Below are 24,618 nucleotides of genomic sequence, written 5' to 3'. Positions count from 1 at the left end.
ATTGGGGCAATTTTGATTACCTGCAGATTCCTAATTTAAGCTATAACAGTAGAAATCCGACTTAAAGTAATATTTCTTCCATTAAAACTTATTAATTGTAACATTTACTTTGCAATTGTCTATAGTAGTGATAGTGGAGGAGTGAATGTACAATTTTTAGTTTAGTGGCACAGATAAATATTGCTGTATGAAATAACAAAATAAAATTTGCACCCTCCAAATTTTAGGAAGAATAGCAGGCAACATAATACTACTTGTCATCTTTCCAGCTTGCTTAAAATTGCTTCCATTGGCGGAAGCTCCTTTGCAATTTGGTCCCAGTCAGGTATACCCTGCAAATGCATTCCTATCTATTAGTATATGTAGATTACTCAAAGTGGCAGAGTATGAGAAATAGTACTGCAATAAAACTGCTTTGTAAACAGTTTATAGTTGATATGCAATATTTAATAATAATATCACGAGATGAAAAATATTCCGGCTGATTGAGTTAGTTTGTTTAAGATTATCTAGTGACATGAGCCCTAGTAAGATTGTTTGCGAGAGTGTATGTAAACATCTTATGACATGCTCATAACTTCATACATCTTATGACATGCTCATAACTTCATAAATTATTTTCAGCTTATTTCCATAAGCTCTCCAAGATAGCTTATGAAAGCAGCTTATAACTAATATAAAAACAGTTTAACTTTATTTTATCTGTTGTTATAGAAATAACTCATAAATAAGCACTTATATGATAAGCAGAGCGCTTATACTACTAGCGCCTATTTAAGCTATTTATCCAAACAGGGCCTAAGATGTAAAATTAATTTGAAATGCAGCAGTTTTTGCGCGATCATCAAGTTTTGCAAATTGCAAATAAGTCATCACAGCAAGAAAGGCATCCCAAATGTTGAGAGTAGATTTTAATAATTCTTAAAATTCAATTCTGTTAATCAAGTCTTATCCTTGTGTAATGATGCTCATAGTTTTTGTTGACATTTAGCAAGCTAATAAATGACAATTCTACATGAATGGGAATAAAAGCAAAATAAGTCTGCTCTGAAATTGCACTTACTCTCCCTGATCTTCGAACTCGCCCATCTAGGCGCAGTATTATGTACACGTCTTCACCAACTGGGACTCCTTCAGACTTCTGTTGATCTCTTATCCACCTAGTTAAATTAACACGCATTAGCATGGAGCTATTACCAACTCTTAGTTGACATCAATCCACACTTTCATTATGTTGATGCCAATTTTCTCCTCATTTAAATGATAACGAGATTAAGAGATGTGCACTCTCGATGTAAAGTTATTTTAAACTGGCATCTAATCACAACTCTTCAATTTGTCGCATCATCTTTAAAGTTTTTAAATATAAGTAGTTGTTTAATTGTATGTTGTCTTGTCGAGTTGTGATTGGTTGTTGGTGTAAAATAATTTTACACTCACAGTACATATCCTTTAATTAATCTCAATAATAAATAGATTAAAGATTAGGCGATTCAATTGTATAGGCAAGAATTTGAAACTAAGTACCGTTCCCATTCTGCTGGCGAGACAGCCTCAGCCTTGAACCTAACTTCAGCTTTCAATTTTGATTGTGCAGTTACGGACTGTGTTCGCTTCTCAAAATCTTCCTAACAAAATTTTATGGTTACTTTGCATCTCATGAAAGAAACAACATTTTTTGCTTAGAAGAGAAGGTTTTGTTGTTATATCAAGTCTCACCCCAATAGATGGAAGAGCCTCGGCAGCCTTTGGTTGAAGGCCAAAACCTTTCTTTTCAATTTTGGTTTCTCTACCTTCTCCCCAGATGACCGGAACTAACAAAACACCGCGTCTAAGGAGATCAGTGCGAAATCTCTCTGCCTTGCGCAAAGCTAAAGTCACTGTTTCTTTTTTCCCAGCTATTATAACCTAAAACCGAAACCTCGGTTAAACATAGAACATTCACAATGAAAAAATAAAGAGCAGAAGGTAAAGAGAAAACAGAAGAAAAAATAACATAGATACTGACCGGCCTAACTGTGTCCCTTAGCTGCACGAGTTCAACTACGCGATTAGTTGACAGACGCAAAGGCAATCTTGATAGCGTCTCATTTCGGGATATTTGCGCAATCTGCTCCTCCTCTTTTTTATTGTCCCAAAGGAATAATGCCACAAAAACAACAATACCTGCACATTGCTGATTCCAATGCTTAAAAGGAAAATCACAGACACACACAAAAACAAAAAGTAAAACACTAAATACAACAAATATATAAACTGAACCTGAATTGTTTTTCACCTCCAATGTTAACGGCAGCATTGCCAGCAGTTTCCAAGATATCTGGAGCACCGTCACCCCCTTGAATTGCACGCAATATCCTCGGTACATTAAAAAATAACGATATTCCTGCAGCTGCTGTAAATGCTACGTAAAAGAATCTCCTAATCCCACGAAATGGTGCTTGAACTTCACTGATAAGTTTTAAATCTCTTCGAAAACTGGAGCCAACATCTTCCCCACCCAGCCTCGCCTGGTAACGTGGCAGAAAAGCATAAAGAATCAATGTAGTTTTTGACAACTAAGATAAAACACATAAAGATGGGACAACTTAGCATCATAAAATCTTTGAGAACTAATTATAGCACCTCTTCTTGCAGTTCTTTGAATTCAGGCAAAGCTCTGAAGGAGGCCAAGTCTGGATCATTGAGAATTGTACCAAATTTTAGATTGTATTCCCTCAAAGCAGTGCGGAGACAATCGGCAGCTTTCTTTCCTTCTCCTCTTCATAAAAACAACAAACAAACAACATCCAGATTAGAGGTGCTCACTTGCCTTACCATCTCACAGTATGTAAGTTACAAGACTCGAGTAGTGTGTTGAGTCTGAATGAACTAAAACAACTACCACATAAAAGCAAAAATCATTGACTAAAGTCTTGTTTGGATAACAACTTAGTTAAGCGCTTATAACATAAGACGTAAGTTCTTATGTATAGTTTATTTCTGTAAGAAAAGATAAAACAAAGTCAAAATGTTTTCATAAGCTATAGTGGAAAACTTATGGAAACATTTTAACTTTATTTTAGCGTTATAACATAAGATTTGTGTTATAAGCGCTTATAACAAAAGATAAAATAAAGTCAAAATGTTTTGATAAACTTATGGAAACATTTTGAAAACAACTTATGGATATGTCATAAATAAACCGCTTCTATAACCTCTCCCTAACATACTCTTATGTGTTTATGCTAATAGGTAAACTAAAGTCAAATAAGTGAATAAAAACGGGCCGTAAATACTATTCCTACCAACATAACTTTTATTGGACAAATCACAAATTTATGAAAGCAATGGAAATAATAATTACCAACTCAAAGGTCATAGAATGCAGACTAGTCTGGGAGCATTTTCAATAAATTTATAAAACCAGTGGAATTACTACTAATTAACCATCTTAAACTATGGAATCCACATTAATTCATTGCAAAAAAGATAGCATTATACCTGTATGCATGACAGCAAGCTTTGTTATAGAACGCAGCTTGTGCCTCAACAGGATTCGGATTCAAAGAAAGTGCTGTTTCAAACTGGACCAAAGCATCTTTAACCTGAGGAATCCATGATAAAAAAACACAACTTTAAAGGACCCACTTAAACATCATAGTTTGAATACTAAAAGATAAAATTTTGAAGATAATAAATTATACCCTTCCTTTGGAAAATAGCTCAAGACCCAAATTGACACAAGATTCAGCAGTTTGAGTTTCAGTTTCTGGTGTCTGTGATGAAGAAGAGCATGAAATGAGTGGAAACTGAATCTTCTTGTTATTGCGTGAGCGTAGAAGAATTGAGCTGAAATGATGAAGAGGAATGCATGGTCTTGTTGTTGTGATTCTACAATTTGATTTTGAGAAGCATAGGAATTGTTGCGCTGCAACCATGGCCATTGCCACCATGTTTCATATCTTTGTTTTGTTAATGTTCTTATTGTTCTTTCTATTATCCAAACATGTCATAATTTTAACCATTCGGTTGTTGCCAGCAAATGGACGGTCAGGATTTTAAGGTATAGAGGTACCTCTACCCGATCTTGACCACTCTTAGGGTGTGTTTGGATGGAGAGTTAGGAGGGGAAGGGAGGGAAGAATTTACTTTTCTTTTTTAAATTACGGACATTATAAAATGATTTTTAGAAAATTAAATTAACAATATGATAAATGATCATATAATACTTCAAAAACACTTAATTTATTTTAAAAAAACATTTTACATTGTTCGTAATTTAAAAAATAGAAGTGAGTCCTCCCCTCCTAAACCCTCAATCCAAACACACCCTCAGTGTCTCCACTTGTTTGAAGTTTGCAATTATGCACACCAAAACTAATTTTATTTTTTTGATTAACTTATTTGAGGTTATTTTATTTAACTTTAAAATCAAGATATCATCTGCGCGCAACCGCAGAGTTTAATCCTTCAAAATAACTGAGATTTATTTAAAGAGTTTACTTCTCCCAACAAATATTTTTCTCATACGCATTGATCGAAGATCGAACTTTAGACCAAATGGTTAAATGACCAAAATATCTCTCACATGTGTCACGCTATTTATCCAAACAACAAATTATGGTTTGAGATTTGTTACTTTATTTAAATATGGTTATGTGATTTTGTCAAGCATATTATCAATGGATTTAATTTGTATTGTGTAAAACTTTAAAAAAAAAATGAGTATTACTTTTCCCACCCTATGCCTTTCCTCGCGCGCCCTATTTTTTCCAATTTTACTCCTGGTCCGGATTACAAATTCCGGAATGAATTGTTTGTATTTTTCAGATGATTCCGGATTATAAAATCCGGAATAGTATTTTAGCAGAACTTTTGCAATTTTAAGCTCTACAATTCGTAAAATAAAATGCGAATAAAATAAAAAAACAGAAATAAAAAGACACAAACATAAAAACAACTCATTTTATTAATATATGAACAATACATTACAATAATTTTCAAGCTTTTTAAGCTTATTACATAAGATCCTAAATCTATTTCTAATCTCCTAAGAGCCTAATTCTAATCTCCTAAGAGCCTAACCACTGCTATGTGATAGGAGATAGCAGTAGCTTGGCTATTGGAGGAAAACCGGAGGAGGAGGGAAGAGGAGGGCGGGAAGAAGAAACAAATGCCCCTGAGGGAGGTGGGGGGTGCTCAGACTTACGCCTAGGCAGGCGAAGCTAATAACCACACTGACCCACATGACCCTCAGATGAACTGCCCTTCGTTGCAGCGCGGTTCCATCCTCATTGACCGTTCATACAAACCCTGAAAGTTTTCAACGAGGCCCTTATCTATGAAAGGCCAACGATGGAAAACCATGGTTGTAGAAGGAAGAAGAGGAGGAGAGGGATGGTGTGAGAAATGGTGGGGTTTGGAAGGGTATTTATAGGGAGGGGTGGGTGAAAAATGGTTGGGAAGCCATAAATGCAGTCAAAAAACGTGGTAAAACACGTTTTTTTGACTTGACCACTGTCAAAAACGTGTGGTGCAGACCACCGGCCATGGCACTGAGGCGTTCCGGAATATAAAATCCGGAATGCACCTTTGGTTTACGGAATATATTTTCCAGATTAATGCGTTTATGGTGAACGAGGGAAAAGTTGACACTTCTTTGTAGGGCTAAGGACATTCCGGAATGTATAATCCGGAATGATTCAGCACTTTTGAAAGAGAGCCATCAATGTGGGTTTGGACGGTTACAACCACTAACACGTTTTCATTGACTGTATTAATGACCTAGGACTTTTTTTAGGCTATAAATAGGCTTCCATCTTCAATAAATACCTTCATTCTTCACTCCACCTCTTTTCTTCCATTCTCTTCAAATTTTTTAAGTTTTGTAGGAGTGTTTGTGGTGTCATGGTCATTGTTGACCGTTCCTATGAACCCTGCAATTGCATTGCAGCTTATGTGGGGTTCATATAACGGTCAACAGAGACCCTTGACATCAAAGAAAGACACAAAATATTCATATCGTTTTTGTTCGGATTTAATTTTCCGGAAATCTCTTCATCTCTTTTCTTCAAATTTCTTCAAATGTTTTTAGTTTTTTAGGGGTGTCGGTGGTGTCATGGTCATTGTTGACCGTTCATATGAACCCTGCAATAGCATTTCAGCTTGTGTGGGGTTCATATAACGGTCAACAGAGACCCTTGACATCAAAGAAAGACACAAAAAAGCGCACAACATCTGGTCCGGATTTTATGTTCCGGAAGTAACTAACAATCTGGTTCGGAAAACATAATCCGGACCAGGGGTATTTTTGGAATTTTTGCAAGGCGCGCGAGAAGGCCATAGGGTGGAAAAAGTAACACTCAAAAAAAATTGACGTGATTTAATTGGATGCATACAAGAATGTTAGCCCACTTTTTTTGGGTCAAAATCACATTCTTTTTAGAATTCTGCTCTTCCCCTGCACTTTTTGTTCGCACCCAGCATGATTTCCTTTTATACCCCTTGCGTGAGTTAAGTCACGCTGCGTGACTTAACTCACGCACCTTATAAGCTTTGCGTGACTTAAGTCACGCACCACTGGCATGTGCGCGAGTTAACTCACGCACGTTGGCCGGTGGTCAGAGCTGAAGAACAAACGTTTTTTGGTCTTTGGTCAGTTTTCAACATTCAATCTACACGTTTTTTTACCCATTATACACGTTTTTTTTACCACATTAATGGTATTTACAACCTATACTACCATTCCCACCTATAAATACCCCTCCATACTTCCCTATTTCCTCACACCATATCACTTTCCCTCCCTCCTCACTCTCTCCCTCTATTTCTCTCTCTTTTTTTTTCAATAGTCTCTTTGGGGGGCAAAAGTGATCAAACTTCTTCGGAGTAAAATAGTGAGTAGCCGACTTTTGGAAGTGATCGACCCTTGGGATAAGTAAAAATCTGATTTTTTTAGCCCCAGAAACTTTTTACCGTGGGTAAAAAGAATTTCTTGTGGTAAAAAAAAAAAACCAGATCTAAATTTAGCCCAAGGGTTGATGATGTATTTTTCCCAAGAAGGCTGCTCACTATTTTACCCCAAGAAGGTTGGTCACTTTTTACCCCAAGAGGGAGAAAATAAGTAGATTTAGTGAATTCGAATAAATTTTTGTATCAATTATTGTATTGTATGAATTATTAATAAAATGAGATATTGTTATATGCCTCAATTTTGTTCATTCCTTGTTATTTATATTTGCTTTTATTTTCTAATTTTGTATTTAATGAATAAATATTAATTTAGTTCATTTCCTTTAATTTATATTTGTATTTATTTAATGAATAAAATTGAATCAATATTTATTTTAAGTTCATAAATAAATTAGAATAAAGTAAATACGTAAATAAATTAATTTTAATATATAAATTAGAATAAAGTGAACAAATAAATTAGAAAATAAGTAAATTAAAATAAAATGAAAAAATAAATTAGAATAAAATAATTTAGAATAAAGTAAATAACGTAATTTGAAAATAGTAAATAAATTAAAAAGAAAAAAAAAATGCCACCTTGCGCCACTTAATTTGCGCCACGTGACTTAAATTGCGCATTAGTTTACACTTGCGCTAGTTAACTAGCGCAGGGACATTTTGGGCATGGCTGCAGGGTGCAAACGTTTTGTGCTGGGGGAAGAGCAGAATTCTTCTTTTTATAACAAAGAGGTTGCAGGCATTACAGAGGGGAAGAAGAAATAGGTTATATATAGGATCAACATTAACATTCATTCAAGTACTAATAAAATATGCTGACTTAAGATTTTTGATGTACCAAAAGCAATATTCCAATAAAGTATAGCACATACAGAGAACAAGAGGGGAAAAAGATCAAGAACAGGGAAGGAAACAAAAGATATTGAACAAGTTTCAACACCTACCCTTACAATTTTATAGAATACGTTCATCTATCTTAGCAGAAACTGAACTGAGGATATTACTGATTCTCAAAAGAAGAGTAAATTCCCTTTTATTTAAAATTAAAGGAATATCAGTTATTCTGCTCAATGCTGCGCTTAGCACTCTCCAAAGTATTCTTCAGCAACATTGTGACTGTCATTGGACCTACACCTCCAGGAACAGGAGTAATCCAACCAGCAACTTTAGATGCTTCCTCAAAATCTACATCTCCAACAAGCCTATAACCTGCCTTCCTAGTTGGGTCATCAACAGAATTCATGCCAACATCTATTACTGCAGCTCCAGGTTTTATCCAACTTCCCTTGATCTAAGAAAAAGTAAATATATTACTATGCATTGAGAAGATTAATAACAGTAGGCTATATTTTCTGGAGTATGAGGCACTGATCAACAAAATTTTCTAAAACTGTGTTTTGGTGTGTGCAGACAAGTATTGCATATACCAATGTCGTTTATAGGAATATCATTGAGAGCAACAACGGATTAAAAATCAAGATTGTCAAGAGAGCTGGACACCGCATATCTCCACTCAAGTTTAAAACATGAGTATACGAGTCACCACTCTTATATATCGTTCATTTAGCTCAATATAATTGATGTGGAACTGGCCACAAACACTTAGGTTCCTATGAAAATATAATATTAAACAGTACCGCTACCATTTAAAAACTATTTATGCGTGACATTTTAAACCAAGAAAGAACCATCCAAATTTGAAAATTGACAAAAACTGCACATATACTAGGAATTTTTTTAAAAAAACATAGACTTGGAATAGACATGCAGGTAAAGTTAAATATGTTTTGCTAGTTACCATCTTTGCCTGTCCTGCTGCTGCAATAACAATATCTGCTTCACGTATGATATCTTCTGGTTGACTTGTGTGTGAATGAGCAATGGTAACCGTAGCATCTGCTTTCAAAAGCAGTAATGAAACTGGTAACCCGACTATGTTGCTTCTACCAACCACAACTGCCCTTTTCCCCTTTATACTTACACCACTTCGTGACAATAGTTCAAGACATGCCTGAATACAAGTAGCATATGTAAATTAAATACACTATTTAAAGAAAGTAGTTCAAAAGCTAATTGTAATTGTGCGTTCTTGATCGGCATGGGCTGTTTAAATCAAAACTAGAGAAATTCATATATTGTAACAACCTTCCCACAGGTTTTAGGGGGATCACAGATAGTTGTATCTGACTACAGCTTTCTGACAAGCAAATTTTTTTTTCTACTCGTTTATTTGCAAATATTTTGAATATAAATGACTCTTCGCATGAGTAGGATAAAAACGCTACATCGAACAGCAATGTCACAGCTGAAGCTATCTCAGAATTGAAAAATAAACGCTTTAGACAAATAAAAATTGTCAACGCCTCAATGAAAACTGTGCATTAATGACAGGTTAGTTTGTCTAAATGAATGACAATATACTTCAATAGATTTGTTGCTGTCCTATCCCGTTCTAATTTAGCAAGCAAAATACTTTAAAATCATCTTTCTCGATATCTTTTAAGAAAGAGACCCTATATTATAAAAAAATAAACATGTGAGTGGAATTCATCGAGGGTCTGTTTGGTAAGGCATTTTTTCCAAGCTTATAGCTTATGTCTTATAATCTCGTATGTTGGTTGAGATCGAACCTGTTTGGTAATTGTCACTTTCTCAAGAGCTTATAGCTTATTTTTATGAGCTTATAGTGTTTTTTGATAAGTTAATTCAAGTAACATATAACTTAAAAGCTTATAACTTATCATCTCTTATCTCAGTTTTACCCCAGTAATCTTAATTGATTTTTTTTTTTAAAATTAAATATACCATTTTTTATGCCATTCATAATTATAAACTAATTCACCCGCTAATTTTACCAAACACTACAAATTCAATCAGCTAACTTATCCGCTATCAACTATAGTTAGCTTCCAAGTCATCCAAAATAAGCTAGTTTGTGAGCTATCCATTATTTTTACCAAACAGAGCCTGGATTATTTTCCTATTGATAGAATTGAGTTGAATCCAAAAGATTTGAGAATGAAGAGCATTTACTTTGGGAGTGCAGGGAACAAAGAGAGGGTCTCTGCCTTTCATGGCAAGCTTGCCGATGTTCAAAGGATGAAAGCCATCAACATCCTTCTCAAGGCTGATTTCAGTCAAAACTTTCTCTTCATTTATATGTTTGGGCAGTGGAAGTTGAACCAATATACCTGCACACATATAACAACAAACAAACCAAATAAATACAGTAAAAAAAGAAAATGTAAATAATAAATGTATCTAATGAAAAAGTGACTCACCATGTACATTGGGATCAGCGTTCAATTGATGAACATGCTTGATAACTTCAGCTTCGGAAATTTGTTCAGGAAGGTCAATGTCGAAGTTTTTGATTCCCAAATCAGCGCAAGCTTTTCTCTTCGTTCTTACATAGCTTTCTGAATCTTGTCTGTTCCCTACTATCACCACTGCAAGTCCAGCAACCTGATGATGATAATGATGAGAATCTCGCGAGAAATTGGAAGGGGGGAATATATCGCGAGAGAAGATGATGAAGGAATGATTGGGTTACTTACCTTGCCGTATTTCTCAGAGAGGATACGGACCTCGTCGGCGATTTCAGATCGGATTGTTTGTGCCACGGCTTTGCCGTCAATTACGGTGGCCATTTGATCGGAGAAGGTTGCGCTGTGTCTACTCTTACAATGTAACTTCACTAACTATATCATATCAATATCATGTTAATAATAAGTCACAGCCACCCAATTTAACTCTCACAAAAAATACAAGTAATTATGACATTTTTTATATCAAAGACAAATTAGCTATTGACTCAGTATGATAGAAAGATGAATTTATTCATAGGTCAATTTACATTTTATGTGGTGCTGCTTCATGTGTGTTAATATAAACTACCTAGATCATTTATTAAATGAATCTAAAAAGTAAATTTTTCTTTATAATAGTGGCCGAACTCGAATGATGATGTATAAAATATCTAACTAATATATTGATTTGAACGAAAATTATCAACGACTATAATAGTGGCCCCATTTCTTTTTTTGTTTTTTTAAATAAATAGAAACAGACAAGTGTGGATAATATGTTTGTGTTGTGTGGTGCACAAAAATATGTAGTATTTGTGATTTTGGTCAATTAAATTTGAACCATACACCCTCCGGTCATTAATATAAGCAAAAATATACATTCAATTAATGATGTATGTGACATATAATAAAGACTACATACATCATTAATTAAATGTATCTAAAAAGTTTATTTTTGCTTATATTAGTAACCGGAGGGTGTACGTTATTATATGTAAATTTTCAACATGAAAAACGTGTTATAAAAAAAAGAGTATTTTAAAGAGTAACTCTTATTTTGACCATTGAATGTGTTAAACGCGGTTAAATTAGGCTCTGTTTGGTAAACCCAAAAAAAGAGCTTTTAGCTCTTAGCTTTTAGCTTATAAGCTCATTTGACAAAAAAAGCTATGTTTGGTAACACTTTAGCTCTGTTTGGTACAACGAGCTTATAGCTTATTTCAAGAGCTTATTCAGGAGCTTATAAGCTATTTTTCGGAAGCTACTTCAAGTAGCTTTTGAGCTTATAGCTTTTAGCTTCTCATTTTTTCTTCCATATTTACCCTTATTATTCAAAGCAAAAGCTATCAGCTAATTTTACCAAACACTTCAACTAGCTTATCAGCTAAAAGCTATCAGCTAAAAGCTATCAGCTAGCTTATCAGCTATCAGCTAATTTTACCAAACAAAGCCTTAGTCTCTAGAATAATTAAAGTTATTGAAAACTCTTCAAATGTTATTTATTTCGTCCGATCTTCAATATAAAAATTAAACAAGTTAATGTATTTAGTTCAATTTTGTAAAAAAAAAAAAAAAAAACGTCATCATTATCTCAGCATTGCATAATTTTATATTATTTTTTGGTACAATTTTGCATAATTTTACATTTTAACTACAAAGGTGATCCTCCATGATTAAACTGAAGTGCAAATTTTCTAGATTCCAGATAAATCATACACAGGCAAGAGGGACCCGAAAAATTATGCCACTCCATCTCTGCACTGCACCAAAAGTCCGGACGATAACTTTTGGATTTGATGCTTTTCTGTAATTATTTGTTTAATGAAAGATCCCTCCAAACCAAACTAATAATAATAGGGAAATGCTAACTTGTTTAATGAAAACAACACAACAAAGTGCCTGACAAAATAAAATAAAATAACACAACAAAGTGAACCTTGTACATTTGCTTAGTACTACTACTATATTAACTAATTAATCAGTCTTTCTTTAGTCTTATGGTAATAATTATCTTTTCATGTGGCTTTATAGAATTTGAAGTAAAGTTTGAAGGAGATATGATATGAGGCTGCAATTGCAAATGGGCAAACAGTGACAGTCTGATTCAGATATAGTACACAATCCCACTCACACATGCTCTATGATATGAGATCATGAGTATGTTACATTGGTTCAAATGATGAGGTGACTAAACGCAAATATAACTTCAACGTCCACTCTCACAGCACAGTTCAATTCTCTTATAGTTTAAGAGATTAATTTACTATTTTGTAAACTTGAGAGACAAAATTACTCTACTCTTACAATTTCGAGTATCAAAATGAAATACATACTATATTTAAAGTTTTATGATTTTTATATAATCTAGAAAATTTCCACTTTGTTTCATGGAAGGACATAATGTTGTAATATGCAGGGTAGTATGTATATGCTACCTTACTGTGATATAATAATAAAAACTTCTAATTTGCAGGGTCATAAACACGTTATCAAACATTTACTACGTTTACTTTATCTTCCCCTTTCTGCTTACAACATATGCATATTCTAATATCGTGACATATATCTCCAATCAAAGTAAGAATTTGACAAATGAAACTTCAAAACATGGTTTTTGGCCAAATCTAGCATAAAAGAGAAACTTCAAAACATTTTTTCTTTTGCTTTTGTTATTCACTCTCTTTAGTAACTACTTAGCAGCTAAGACTAGTTGGCCAGCTATAGCACACTTGCATGCATGTGAATTAGAAAAAAGCATGGGCATGTAAAAAAAGATTAAGAAAAAGAAAAGAAAACTTTGTACATGAAAATATACTTTACACATAAGATAGAGAAGGAAAGTAAGATTTCTTGTGTACAAATTGCAGAGCATTACAATGCTATTGGCCTTTTTTTAGCAACCCAAAAAACTATACTTTTTAACAGGTTAATACAAAGAAGAAGAAAAAAAGGCTAAACAAAGACAAAGCATTGAAGACCCACCATACCAGCAAGCAAACTACACCATATTTTTTTTTCTATTACATTCTTGTCCTTGTTCCCACATTTTTTTAATCTAGATCTTCCGCAACTTCTAATGCAGATGTTGCAAAGTCGGATCTGAATTCAAAAGATTCAAATTACGAACGACTATGCAATAGCTACACTAGACATTGCGAAATATCCAAATCGTCTTTTTACAAACTAGGCAACTAATTTCTGTTTTCACAGCGCATAATACAAAATTAAAACCCCCACTTTCCCTTACATTAAGCACTAATTAACAAGCAACAACACTATCATACACAACATCATCCTCCACATTGTATAGCTTTGTCACATAATGGAGCAATATCCACCTTCATATTCTTCATGATCATTATGATGACCATAGCTGTTGATTGGATGAGAGGGTGGAGGAGGTGGAGGGAATCTAGAGTAATTAGCATGCATGGGCATGACAGGGGCACCAACATAATAAGAAGAAGTGCTAGAAACAGGATATGATGTGTTATAGCTTAACCCATAGGGTGGTGCTACTGCTGGAGGAGGGTGTGGATAGTACATATGTGGTGGATATGGGTTATAAGCATGCTGCTGAGGAAGTACTGGAGGCATAATAATTTCCTTAGGAATGGCATTCACTTTTTCAAGTACTTGTGGTGAATCAATTGTTTCTGTACTAATCATTTCTTTTCCTCCTCCATTATTTGGAGTTAATGAAGCAGAACCACTTTTGTTTTTCTTTTTCTTTTTCTTCTTCTTTTTAGCACCACCCTCACTTTTATTGTTATTATCACCATTATGACCTTCTTTGTGATCTGAATCTTCTTCACCATCATCACCTGCATCATCTATACAACCTTCATGACTACTTTCACCAACTTGTTCAGTACTGTTCTTGTGATCTTCCTTGATCTCCTTATTAATATTTTCAGTTTCACCTTTTGATTTTGAAGATTTTTTATCTTTCTTCTCAGGAGGCTTTTCTGGCCAAAGTTCTACTGATTTCCCTGATCTTGAAAGCTTCTTGATGAGAGTCTCAGCATCCACGTTGCCAGTAACTGTAACCTTGTGCTGCCGAGAATCAATTTCTGTTCTGTAAACCCCTATATATCCGTGACAATCATAACGGTTGGATCCGTTAGACTTTAATCAAATATACGTAAGAGTCATACAGGATAAATTGTGACTAATTACACTGACAATGCATCTAAATTAATCTCTATTATTATTATTATTATTATTATTATTATTATTATTATTATTATTATTATTATTATTATTATTATTATTATTATTATTATTTATATAATTAATTAGTTGCTTCTATATATGTTAAGAAAATTGTATAAAGAATATCACTAAAGCACATCCATGATAAAGTCTGAAGTGGATGATAAATTGATAATCATAGTATAATGTCTTAAATTCATGTAATTAACTAAATTCCAGGTTTATTGATCATGTCAATCCAAGACCCGCCAAGACACTACTGTTTAACCAATATGTTTAATAAGCTATTAGAAGACTAACACTTAAGTGGAGATATATATGTATATATCTGATAAAATAAATACCATTAGGTACTCAGAAAAATATATAATGTATAGTATATATCATAGTTCTAAATTGCGGACTACAACCGCAATTATGGCTGCAATATAAAGGTTTTAGAGATCTCCGAAATTACAGCCGCCTCAGTTGTATTTGTCTTCATTTTGTCACAATATCAAGTTTGCAACATAACCGCGGTCGCAATTCAGAACCATGGTGTGTGTGTGTGTATTATTATACCTTCAATGCCCTGAAGAATTTTCTTGACTCTTTTTGTGCAGCCGTCGCAGTGGATCAAGACTTTTAAAACCCACGTCTGTAGAATGATCACATATATAATCAGTTACTACTAATTAAAGTGAAGTTGAGCAAAGAATAGATTCAGGAGGGAATGATTAGTAGACTTGTTAGAGCAAGGAAATTAAAGTGTGTTTAATTATGATTACCTGATACTTGAGTGTTTCTAATCCGGGAGGAACTTGTTGATCAGCAGCTGGTTTGGGTGCAGCCATTTGAAATGAAGTTTGGTTGGTACGTAGCTAGCTTAGTGGAGTGGAAAATAAGGGACGAAGAAAGCTTGTCTAAGTGGGGTGTGTTTGTTGGTTTTGCCAATGCTTTTAAAGGGTGTGAGGAACCCATGTACATGTATAGTAGTAGTACTACTAATAAATACTCCCTCCTTCTCACAGTTATTTCTCTTTAGCCTTTTTTCTTTTTATCAAAATAATTGTCACTTTACAATACCAATGTAGCATTTATTATTTTTTTATACTATTATACCCTTATTTATTGAATTTCATCCAACTTAACTACTCCACTAACTACAATTAATAAGGGTGTTTTAGTAAATGCTACTAATTTTACCATTGAAATCAACAGAATTAATCATTTTCTTAATAATTATGCACAAATCTTAAACGACTAATATTATGAGACGGAGGAAGTAAACTAATAAGAAAAAAGTCGAAGAAGAAAAGTGGTCGAAATCATCATAGCACTCTCTTGGTGTTGGATGCCACATCCCCTTTAACATACATATCTCACAAAAGTAATCACCATTATGCTTATTTATGACATTTAAATCACCAAAGACACGTGATTCAATCACGTGACTCCAAAGAGAATATTCAGTAATTATTAAAATTGTAAAATAATAATAGTACCTCCAAAAGAAGACATTTGATGGCAAGTGCCCAAATCTTCCAGAGTTATAGTTCTACAGTATTATATTATAGAACAAGTGACCACTTTGATATGTGGTTTTACTGGGAATCGGTACATGAAGATTGGTCAAAACATCTACGATGATTAATCATGTCATCTATATGCAAAAATTTATGCTCCTCTTTGTCTTCAAGATAAAGATCTAATCAACTGCAATTTGACTAAAAACAAGAGAGAACAATTTGATGGTTCAGTTTAGAGTGCATACATATATGTTTCCTTTGGTTTTAGATAAATTGATATCAATCTCAGCTTATGTTTCATATGCTATAACAAGGGAGATCATGAACTTCTAATTTTAAGATTCGACATCAACCATCATTGAAGTTGTAGACAATTTTTTAGTATTATTAATCAACGGTGGACAATCTTTCAATGTGGTCCACAGTAAAATTTGTGATTGGATTTAGCTCCAGAAGACTTTTTAAATAGTCCTTTTGCGTAGACTCTTGTTGAATCATATTGATCATGCGGTTTTGATTGAGAGCTCCTGTGGACAGTATATACCATATGATATATGATAAAGGGTCCGGACCGGAGGTTAGAAGATTCATATACTACTTACGTAACACTGGCTAATTAATCAAAAATTATGCTTCAACTAACACATGTTAATTTGACGTAAGAACAACATGATAGAGGATATATAATAATTGACTGACGAGTAGTTGGTTAGCTAGTTGGGATTGTAACTGATGAGTATCGATCACTATTCAATAATTCCTCCCACTCAGACAGATTTCCAGATGACATTTATCACACTACCAAATCCTTTTCTGATGCTCTTAACTCTTTACTTTATTTGTTCTGTCAAATAAATACTTATTACTAAGCTTTTTATCAAAAATAAATTTGATGTTAACTACCAGTACCTCCGTCCTTATTAGTATAAGAAAATGGTTGGAGAATTTTTCTTTGATTGTCGTGTATTTTATTCTTAAATAAATGTTTGTATTTGGGTTATTGCTACTTTGCACAAGCCAGTTAAATTGTGCGGTGCACGGTGAACAAAATGTTTTTCATCATTGGATGATAAAGGTTCACCAAACCAATAATAAACCCACCACAGTTGCAGCAAGTGTCTCATTGCGCACAATATATTGTACAACAAAAAGGTTAAACACAGCACATCATAGGTGGCTCCTTCCAGCCTCCAGCAGACCACTACAACCAGAAGTTAATAGCAAAGAATGAAAAATATAAAATGATATCACCTATTGCATAAAGAAACTCTAATCACATTCACAACAATACGACTTGCGTATGCATGCATGTCATAGACCTAGTCTTTAGAGATAAAAAAATGAAAGCAAATTGCATAATACAATAGTGGTGCCTCAAAAAAATAATAATTAAATAAAACAATGGATTATGACTGAAGTGTGGGTGTTGCACTTCAAACCATCAATCATTAGAATAAGAATATAAGATGTAACAGGGTCTATTGACAAATGATATAACCGTAACATTCAATATTAGAACAAAAACATCCATATCAATACTGCACGATTTTATAATGGATACCAGGTTATCTTCCACTTAGTGCAAGCCAATGGTTTTGACAGGTCTTTGGACAAATGACATGTTATTACTATTATCAATATTCCATATCTTGTCTTATGGAGTAGCCAAAAACAGTAATGAAGGTGTGCAACAAATCCACAATTTAGTGGGGCACAAAGCTTTGAACGTCCCTGCAGTCAAATGAAGATTCAAAGCTCCAAGTCTAATATATATGTAAGAATCAAAAAGTGTCATTACATGAGCTTACTATAATATTTGAAGACATTTTCATCCATTCCTATCTTATCTTCGCCTTATTTGGACTTGCCCATACTGACTAGTCATAACACAACAGCTAACCATAATTCCTTCAAATGTTTACAATTATGGATTTGGGTTGCCTGCAGTTCATCACACAAATAGCACACCAGGAGGCATTGGATTGAGATCGGACAGTCCAGATTTCAAATTTTGTATCTTGGAGTTGGAAAAAAATAATATAGTACTTCTTTTTTTCCACCAATCGATCTTGATCCAATGACAACCTATGTGTTGACTGTGAATGGGTGGACTGCAGACAATTCAAATCCTGCAATTATATATATGTAATAAATATAACAAAAATGTCAACCGAAGTCTTTACGACAAAATGAATTTTTTAATCATTTTCCCAACCAACGGCAATAAAAGGAAAGAAAATCAGACTCAAACAAGGGAAGAAAAAAAATATAGTTCTTGTCCTATACTTCAAAACGTGAAAGTTCTTGAAACTTGAGCTATGGTATGTCATATCTATTTATTGGGGATTTAGAAAGAGATACAGTAAAGCACGTCACAAAACATAATATAAGAAAGTGGCTATAAACTGTTGTTGTTAAATGTCTTCATACATAGAACAACACCTGAGGTAAATGAAGCGAGAATGATTGAGACTCCCTGCCTAGAACGCCAAAACTCATACCATGTCAAGGGTCCGGTGACCCGAACCAAAACGTTCTGAAATTGTTCATTCAAGTCATCTAGTGAACCAGTGTTGTCGATTACTATATCAGCTTTACTCCTTTTACCATCCAGCGGCATCTGAGCATTGACCTTGTTCCGACCATCCTCCTCACTAGACTTATCTCTTGCCAAGAGTCTCTGAATCTGTGTTTCAGGATCAACCCACACAACAATTATGGGCTTCGTGACCTTGTCAATCTTAGCCTCAAATAACAAAGGGACGTCAAGAACAATGACCTTGTAACCTTTCAACCACAGCTTCACAACTTCCCAAAAGATCCCCGAGGATATATATGGAGCCAACAATCTAAAACAACCATTACAACCGAAACTTCAAAAATAAAGTAAAATTGAAATCAAATATAATTACCACAACATAAATTTAGAATACCGATTGAGAAATTGACGCTTATCAGGATCAGCAAAAACGATTTGGCCAAGTCTGGGTCTGTTAACTTCTCCATTGTCTAGTAGAATTTCCTCCCCAAACGCGGCAACAACTTTTTTCCATCCGCCGCTCCCTTTCTTCAACGCATCCTAGTAATTCAAATCCCAATAACCACCGACCATGAGAGGGTTTTCCCCAAATTATAAGCAAAGCCAAAAGGTGAAAAAAACACGAAGAAAAAGAAACATACACGAGCAACTACATCAGCGTCGACAACAGGGATGTCGTGAGACTTGAATAAATTGGAAACGGTGCTCTTGCCACTTGCTATTCCACCAGTCAGTCCAACAATCCTCATTTATTCTATCAATCACTGCACCCTTGAAACTTGTCGGCTATTAATTCTGAGTTTTTCTCACTTACCTGGGTGAGCATGGACAGTCATGAAAACATTACATATTTTAACATGTACAAACATAAATAACTCAATAAGTATGGAAATTTAAGGATACTGTATATGAATGTTTAACACTACTAGATACGACAGAGCAAGCACAATATACAACTGTATAAAGACATATCGAATATGTTTATCCATCAATAGAGGTACTATACCACTACTATGCAGCATTAAAAGACTAGCAGTTATTACTAAAATGATGAAATTAGGCTATTCAAGTAACAACTCAGGATATTAACATGAATCAAACTAAAAATAAAATGTTTTATGGCTTCTTCAAAACAAAAGAAAAATGTTTTATCTTTTATTTATTTAACAATTGAGCAATTTGTACCTCAAATTACTATAATAAACCTGAAAGTGGCATCTAAACTGTAAGCTCTTGAATCCATTACCTTCAAAACCAAATGCATTCTTTTACTGCATAATATTCAATAAAATATTTCAAACTGATTCTAAGGTAAATGCTCCACTCACAGTTCTGTACTCTATACCTCAAAAGCTGATACAAGGTCACTACACCAAGGCTGTGTTTGGACTTTGGCTGGAGAATTTTAGGAAATTTTAAATGGAAGGTGGATAGAGAATTAATTGCATCTATTAATTTCCCTTTTAATTTATCAAATTACTAGTATCGGTATTTATTTAGAGAATTTAAATTTGGTTGTCCATTCAAAACAAGCTTTCAGCAACTCTACTCTTTCTGAAAGCAAAAAAAAAAAAAAAAAAAAATTATATCTATGGCTGAGTTAAATACTACAGTCGCATATTTCATCAAACATTTCCTGGGCAATGAGGAAATCATCATAGACACATGAACACGGAAAATCATCATAGACAGTGCATTAAACATAGCACAAAAGTATGAATTAAACCACAAAAAATTTCTCAATATTTGAATGAACCTTTATAACACTTGTCACGGAAATCAATTCATTAAGAACTCTGGGTCGAACTATTCAACTTCAATTCATAATTACAATCATATGCATGAAAATTAGGGGTGGGCATGGTTCGGTTAACCATATTAACCAAACCGAACCGAACTGAAGTGCTAAAATGGTTCGGAATAACCGAACTGAACCGTTTAAGATTTGGAACGAATTGAACTGAACCAAAGTTATGGTTCGGTTAACCGTTTCGTAACTTGCTAACCGAACCGAACCAAAATTTATATTTTGAATTTTTTTAATCCTTTTGCGAATTTAATTGTTTACATGACTACATATATATGATACAATGTCTGCAACTGCACTGAAGTTCTACATGAAAGTTATTTCGTTCTTGGCAGCAAAGAGATTTGAAGTTTTCAATTCAAAGAAATTCATACTGCAGTTTTCAGTTCAAAAAGATGAAAAAACATTATAACTGTCGCTTTTAGTAAAAGAACAACACAAAGGTTATCTATGCTTCAAATGTAAAACAACGTTTGCTCTAAATTAGGTTATGAAATAAAATAAAATAAAATAAAATGAAATCCATTAATTAAATTAACAAAAAGCAAAACAAAACTAATTTGTACCCAAAATCAACATCATAGCCATAAACTAATTTGTACCTTCTTCAAGTTCTTCAGACAATGGTAGAGTTGGAATCGCAGAAGAGTGAAATTAGAGAAGAGTGAAAAAGCTCACTTCTGCAGAAAAGGTGTCGAGAAGAAGAAGAGGTGGATTGAGCTTCAATTTACACTCATTGCAACTTGTTTATCACATTTCGTTCATATGAGCTTCAATTGAGTGAGAATCAGAGAAGAAGAGATGGATTGGATTGAAATTGAAATGAAATTAGGGTTTAGAAAAGTTTTTTTTTTTTTTTTTTGCGTGAAAATGAATTTTTGTGTGAGAAGTGAGAGCTGATATGATTAATTGAGATGTAATTGTTCGGTTATTTGAGTTTGGTTCGGTTCGGTTAACCGGTGCGGTTCAGGTTTTGAATAATGAAAATAATAACATAAATATTAAGATCATAAGATTTTAATATATTATACTCAAATAAATTAAATACATACTCATGTTATGATATCACTAGCGGAAAGACGGGCACTATCGTGCTCGTCTGTCCGCTTTTTCTACTGCGCGCTAACGCATGTGATTATTTTATTATGTTTTTTTGTATAATTTTGATTAAAAATTTTAAATTTTAAAATACTAATGAAAATTATTGATATATTGATTTATAAACAAAATATTGTCAATGCATATAACAAAATTATTTATGAACTCAACATATTTTAGTTTGCCTGAATATAAAATAATGATCATTTATTGTTTATTCTAATAGTAATTAGTACATCGTAACATAAATGTATAAATGACATGTTATGTAAAAGAAACATTGCAATGATTACGATAAAAGAATATCTTTAAAAACTACATTTTTTGTAAAGTCTCCATCTTCTCCTTCTATTTTCCCTTCTTTAATGAGAACTTTTGTTTAATTTTGAGAAACTCCTCTTGATAAAGCCTACATATAATTGACCATGGCTGAAAACATGTCATGGAAGATAGATTCCGACATTGGAAATGGTCTGCCCTTGTGACTTAATTATGGTAATTGCAAAACTTAGTCTAACGGGAAACTGTTTTCTACTAAGCACCAAGGGAAGTCCTTTAATTCTAGGCAAGAATGCTCTTTTTCCACCATTGCTTCATGTTAGGATTTCCACATCCAACATATTCTTAAATAAACCACGACATAACAATCGTGTCCCGTTACACAGATCATATCTAGGGTCTATGTTTCGTAACAACATCAAAGGTGCACCTTTTTTTACCTTTAAAATATGTGGTGGGATACTTCCTTGAGTAATTGAGTTTAAGAATTCATGTTGATATAAGTTATAGGTATCCCCTTCAACCTCATCAAATGACAACAAATTATATTCGTCTCCTGGAAGATTGATAATTAGGTCATTCAATTTTTGAACATCATCATTTGTAGGTGTAATTATGGCTCTTTCGACCATATATGATGCATCACATCCATGCAAATCTAATTGTGGAAAATATGATCAATGAAAGTTTGTATTAACTATTCTCCTTCTCATGGTAATGCAATTTGAGGAGGTATCTTCACCATATCAATGGGTTTGGCAGGTTCAACACCGTCACCAATTCGCATAAGAAATTGTGCAAATTCAGGATAATTCATTGATCGCATATTTTGTACCAAATGTAGGACCATGGTATTAGCCCACAAATAAGACCTAATAATACATGCATATATCATTTGTGCCTTACTACCTTTTTGAATAACTGTAAGTACTTGACGAAAATCTCCACCCATGATCATAATTTTTCCACTAAATAGAGCATCACAGTCTAAAATATCTTTTAGTATTCGATCTAATGCTTCTAAACAATATTTATTTGTCATTGGGGCTTCATCCCAAATTATGGCAGCTACTACTCTTATAAGCTTTGCAAGATCTTTTTGCTTTTTTATATTTCAGATGGAATTTGGTTGTACATCAAAAGGTAAATTAAATCGGGAGTGTGCAGTTCTACCACCCAGTAATAATGTTGCAGCTATACCATATGACGCAGTTGCTAAGACAATTTTTCCTCTATTTCTCAAAGTTGTCATTAATGCTCGATAAAGGAATATTTTACCTGTTCCGCCTGGACCATCAACAAAAAATACTTGACTCTGTTTACGATCAATGGTATTCATAACGTTAGAGGAATTAAAGTCAAATCTTTAACATTATTTTTTGCTCACGTTTTTTACTAATTTTTTTTAGAGGATTTAAAGTCCAATATTTAACAATATTTTTTGCTCACGTTTGTTACTACTCCCTCCGTCCTAATTTAACCGAGTTAGTTTAGTTTTTCACACAGATTAAGAAAAGTGTATAAATGAATGAGAGAGAAAAATGGTTTTGAGTGTCTATGATAAGTATTGGTGCATTCTTCTTTATCATAAATGTAAAGTAGAATATATTGAATTGGGAGTGGTGAAAGTAGTATTAATTAAAATTATAATTGGAAAATAGTAATTAATGTTGTATTGAAAACAGAAATGGGTCAAGATTCCTGGGACAATATTTTTTTACAAATGGCTCAGTTATTACGGGACGGAGGGAGTAATTTTTTTTAGAGGATTTAAATTCCAATCTTTAACAATATTTTTTGCTCACGTTTGTTACTAATTTTTTTTTACAGTATTTAAAGTCAAATCTTTAACAATATTTTTTGCTCAAGTTTGTTACTAATCTTTTTTTAGAGGATTTAAAGTCCAATTTTTAACAATATTTTTTACTCAAGTTTGTTACTAATCTTTCTTTTAGAGGATTTAAAGTTAAATCTTTAACATTATTTTTTGCTCACGTTTGTTACTAATTTTTTTTAGAGGATTTAAAGTCCAATCTTTAACATTATTTTTTGCTTACGTTTGTTACCTTTATTTTAATATTTAAATTAAAAAATTTATTATCTATTTGTTACATGTGTTATTTGTATTTAAAATTAAGAGTAATTTTAGAAAGAAAAGTCCAACCCAAAAGTGCTGAAAGGATAGTTTTCTTTATATATATATATATATATATAGGCTCTGTTTGGTAAACCCAAAAAAAGAGTTTTTAGCTCTTAGCTTTTAGCTTATAAGCTCATTTGACAAAAAAAGCTCTGTTTGGTAACACTTTAGCTCTGTTTGGTACAACGAGCTTATAGCTTATTTCATGAGCTTATAAGCTATTTTTCAGAAGCTACTTCAAGTAGCTTTTGAGCTTATAGCTTTTAGCTTCTCATTTTTTCTTCCATATTTACCCTTATTATTCAAAGCAAAAGCTATCAGCTAATTTTACCAAACACTTCAACTAGCTTATCAGCTAAAAGCTATCAGCTAGCTTATCAGCTATCAGCTAATTTTACCAAACAGAGCCATAGTATAGATTAATAATCAGCTTCATCGTAATGAATCTATTCCTATAGCTACAACATGGGAGGTTGACAAAGGTGGAACGCAAATACAATCCCAGTGTGATACAACTAGAGTAATATAAAATAATCTTAAATCAAGGTTTCAAAAACCCTACAAATGGAGATTCAAAACATAAAAGGCAAGATGATGATTTCTGAATTACCTGTTGTTGTTGGAGGCCGAGCATGGAGAGGTTGGAGTGCTTGGCAGTGGACGGGGTCGCGCGCAGTGGTGGGAAGCTGCCGGAATAGGAAATGATGAAAGTGTGGAGAGAAGAGTGAGATGGGAGTCTGCCAAAGCGAGAAATTGTTAAAGGGTGAGGC

The 24,618-nt window shown here is 33.5% G+C and overlaps 4 protein-coding genes across 12 annotated transcripts; all 4 read right to left on the bottom strand.

Annotated features, from left to right (window-relative positions):
* Nucleotides 1–55: 55 nt before the first annotated feature.
* On the bottom strand, nucleotides 56–3,965 carry LPA1 (tetratricopeptide repeat (TPR)-containing protein). 2 transcript variants are annotated; one of them, XR_015017809.1, is made up of 9 exons: nucleotides 3,687–3,965; nucleotides 3,484–3,587; nucleotides 2,626–2,761; nucleotides 2,279–2,510; nucleotides 2,009–2,166; nucleotides 1,720–1,908; nucleotides 1,528–1,624; nucleotides 1,064–1,160; nucleotides 56–332 (listed from the first exon to the last, which is right to left on the bottom strand). XR_015017809.1 is itself a non-coding variant. In XM_085723703.1 (9 exons), exons 1-9 carry the CDS (start codon nucleotides 3,933–3,935, stop codon nucleotides 258–260), a joined length of 1,341 nt encoding a protein of 446 aa, XP_085579829.1. In that variant the 5' UTR covers nucleotides 3,936–3,965; the 3' UTR covers nucleotides 56–257. The 2 variants fall into 2 exon arrangements, 1 of the variants encoding a protein (XP_085579829.1); XM_085723703.1 differs by having other exon boundaries at nucleotides 1,528–1,628.
* A 3,789-nt stretch (nucleotides 3,966–7,754) lies between these two features.
* On the bottom strand, nucleotides 7,755–10,675 carry LOC146911016 (Amino acid dehydrogenase family protein). Its single transcript, XM_085723700.1, has 5 exons — nucleotides 10,512–10,675; nucleotides 10,236–10,419; nucleotides 9,988–10,145; nucleotides 8,753–8,965; nucleotides 7,755–8,245 (listed from the first exon to the last, which is right to left on the bottom strand). The coding sequence occupies exons 1-5, from the start codon at nucleotides 10,602–10,604 to the stop codon at nucleotides 8,009–8,011; spliced, it is 885 nt and encodes a 294-aa protein (XP_085579826.1). The 5' UTR covers nucleotides 10,605–10,675; the 3' UTR covers nucleotides 7,755–8,008.
* Nucleotides 10,676–13,090: 2,415 nt separating this feature from the next.
* LOC146911015 (uncharacterized) lies at nucleotides 13,091–15,390 on the bottom strand. Its single transcript, XM_085723691.1, has 3 exons — nucleotides 15,245–15,390; nucleotides 15,039–15,114; nucleotides 13,091–14,350 (listed from the first exon to the last, which is right to left on the bottom strand). The coding sequence occupies exons 1-3, from the start codon at nucleotides 15,308–15,310 to the stop codon at nucleotides 13,578–13,580; spliced, it is 915 nt and encodes a 304-aa protein (XP_085579817.1). The 5' UTR covers nucleotides 15,311–15,390; the 3' UTR covers nucleotides 13,091–13,577.
* Nucleotides 15,391–18,239: 2,849 nt separating this feature from the next.
* Nucleotides 18,240–24,579, bottom strand: LOC146911014 (dephospho-CoA kinase-like). Of its 8 annotated transcripts, none has more exons than XM_085723699.1 (6): nucleotides 20,934–21,219; nucleotides 19,710–19,770; nucleotides 19,166–19,338; nucleotides 18,919–19,064; nucleotides 18,765–18,834; nucleotides 18,240–18,671 (listed from the first exon to the last, which is right to left on the bottom strand). In XM_085723699.1, exons 3-6 carry the CDS (start codon nucleotides 19,271–19,273, stop codon nucleotides 18,384–18,386), a joined length of 612 nt encoding a protein of 203 aa, XP_085579825.1. In that variant the 5' UTR covers nucleotides 19,274–19,338; nucleotides 19,710–19,770; nucleotides 20,934–21,219; the 3' UTR covers nucleotides 18,240–18,383. The 8 variants fall into 8 exon arrangements, with proteins under 8 accessions (XP_085579825.1, XP_085579820.1, XP_085579821.1 ...); XM_085723694.1 differs by adding an exon at nucleotides 19,870–20,078 and having other exon boundaries at nucleotides 18,240–18,834; nucleotides 20,934–21,203; XM_085723695.1 differs by lacking the exon at nucleotides 20,934–21,219 and adding an exon at nucleotides 24,459–24,579 and having other exon boundaries at nucleotides 18,240–18,834.
* Between the last annotated feature and the right edge of the window lie 39 nt (nucleotides 24,580–24,618).

The sequence above is a fragment of the Medicago sativa genome, chromosome 7, assembly GCF_051527215.1.
Source record: "Medicago sativa cultivar Bolivia chromosome 7, Bolivia_mono, whole genome shotgun sequence".
Taxonomy (NCBI): domain Eukaryota; kingdom Viridiplantae; phylum Streptophyta; class Magnoliopsida; order Fabales; family Fabaceae; genus Medicago; species Medicago sativa.
This window is presented reverse-complemented; position numbering and strand designations above follow the sequence as displayed.

Excerpts from the sequence above, each read along its gene's own strand:
- LPA1 (XM_085723703.1), bottom strand. The coding sequence starts at position 3,935 with ATGGTGGCAATGGCCATGGTTGCAGCGCAACAATTCCTATGCTTCTCA. Across the intron at positions 1,161-1,527 it reads TCGCCAGCAGAATGGGAACG|GTGGATAAGAGATCAACAGA; the intron begins GTACTTAGTTTC and ends TAATTTAACTAG. Across the intron at positions 333-1,063 it reads GAGTTCGAAGATCAGGGAGA|GGTATACCTGACTGGGACCA; the intron begins GTAAGTGCAATT and ends ATGCATTTGCAG.
- LOC146911016 (XM_085723700.1), bottom strand. The coding sequence starts at position 10,604 with ATGGCCACCGTAATTGACGGCAAAGCCGTGGCACAAACAATCCGATCT. Across the intron at positions 8,966-9,987 it reads TTGTTCCCTGCACTCCCAAA|GCATGTCTTGAACTATTGTC; the intron begins GTAAATGCTCTT and ends ACTTGTATTCAG. Across the intron at positions 8,246-8,752 it reads CAGCAGGACAGGCAAAGATG|ATCAAGGGAAGTTGGATAAA; the intron begins GTAACTAGCAAA and ends ACTTTTTCTTAG.
- LOC146911015 (XM_085723691.1), bottom strand. The coding sequence starts at position 15,310 with ATGGCTGCACCCAAACCAGCTGCTGATCAACAAGTTCCTCCCGGATTA. Across the intron at positions 15,115-15,244 it reads TAGAAACACTCAAGTATCAG|ACGTGGGTTTTAAAAGTCTT; the intron begins GTAATCATAATT and ends ATCATTCTACAG. Across the intron at positions 14,351-15,038 it reads AATTCTTCAGGGCATTGAAG|GGGTTTACAGAACAGAAATT; the intron begins GTATAATAATAC and ends ACGGATATATAG.
- LOC146911014 (XM_085723695.1), bottom strand. The coding sequence starts at position 19,273 with ATGAGGATTGTTGGACTGACTGGTGGAATAGCAAGTGGCAAGAGCACC. Across the intron at positions 19,065-19,165 it reads ACGCTGATGTAGTTGCTCGT|GATGCGTTGAAGAAAGGGAG; the intron begins GTATGTTTCTTT and ends TTGAATTACTAG. Across the intron at positions 18,835-18,918 it reads AAGCGTCAATTTCTCAATCG|ATTGTTGGCTCCATATATAT; the intron begins GTATTCTAAATT and ends TGGTTGTTTTAG.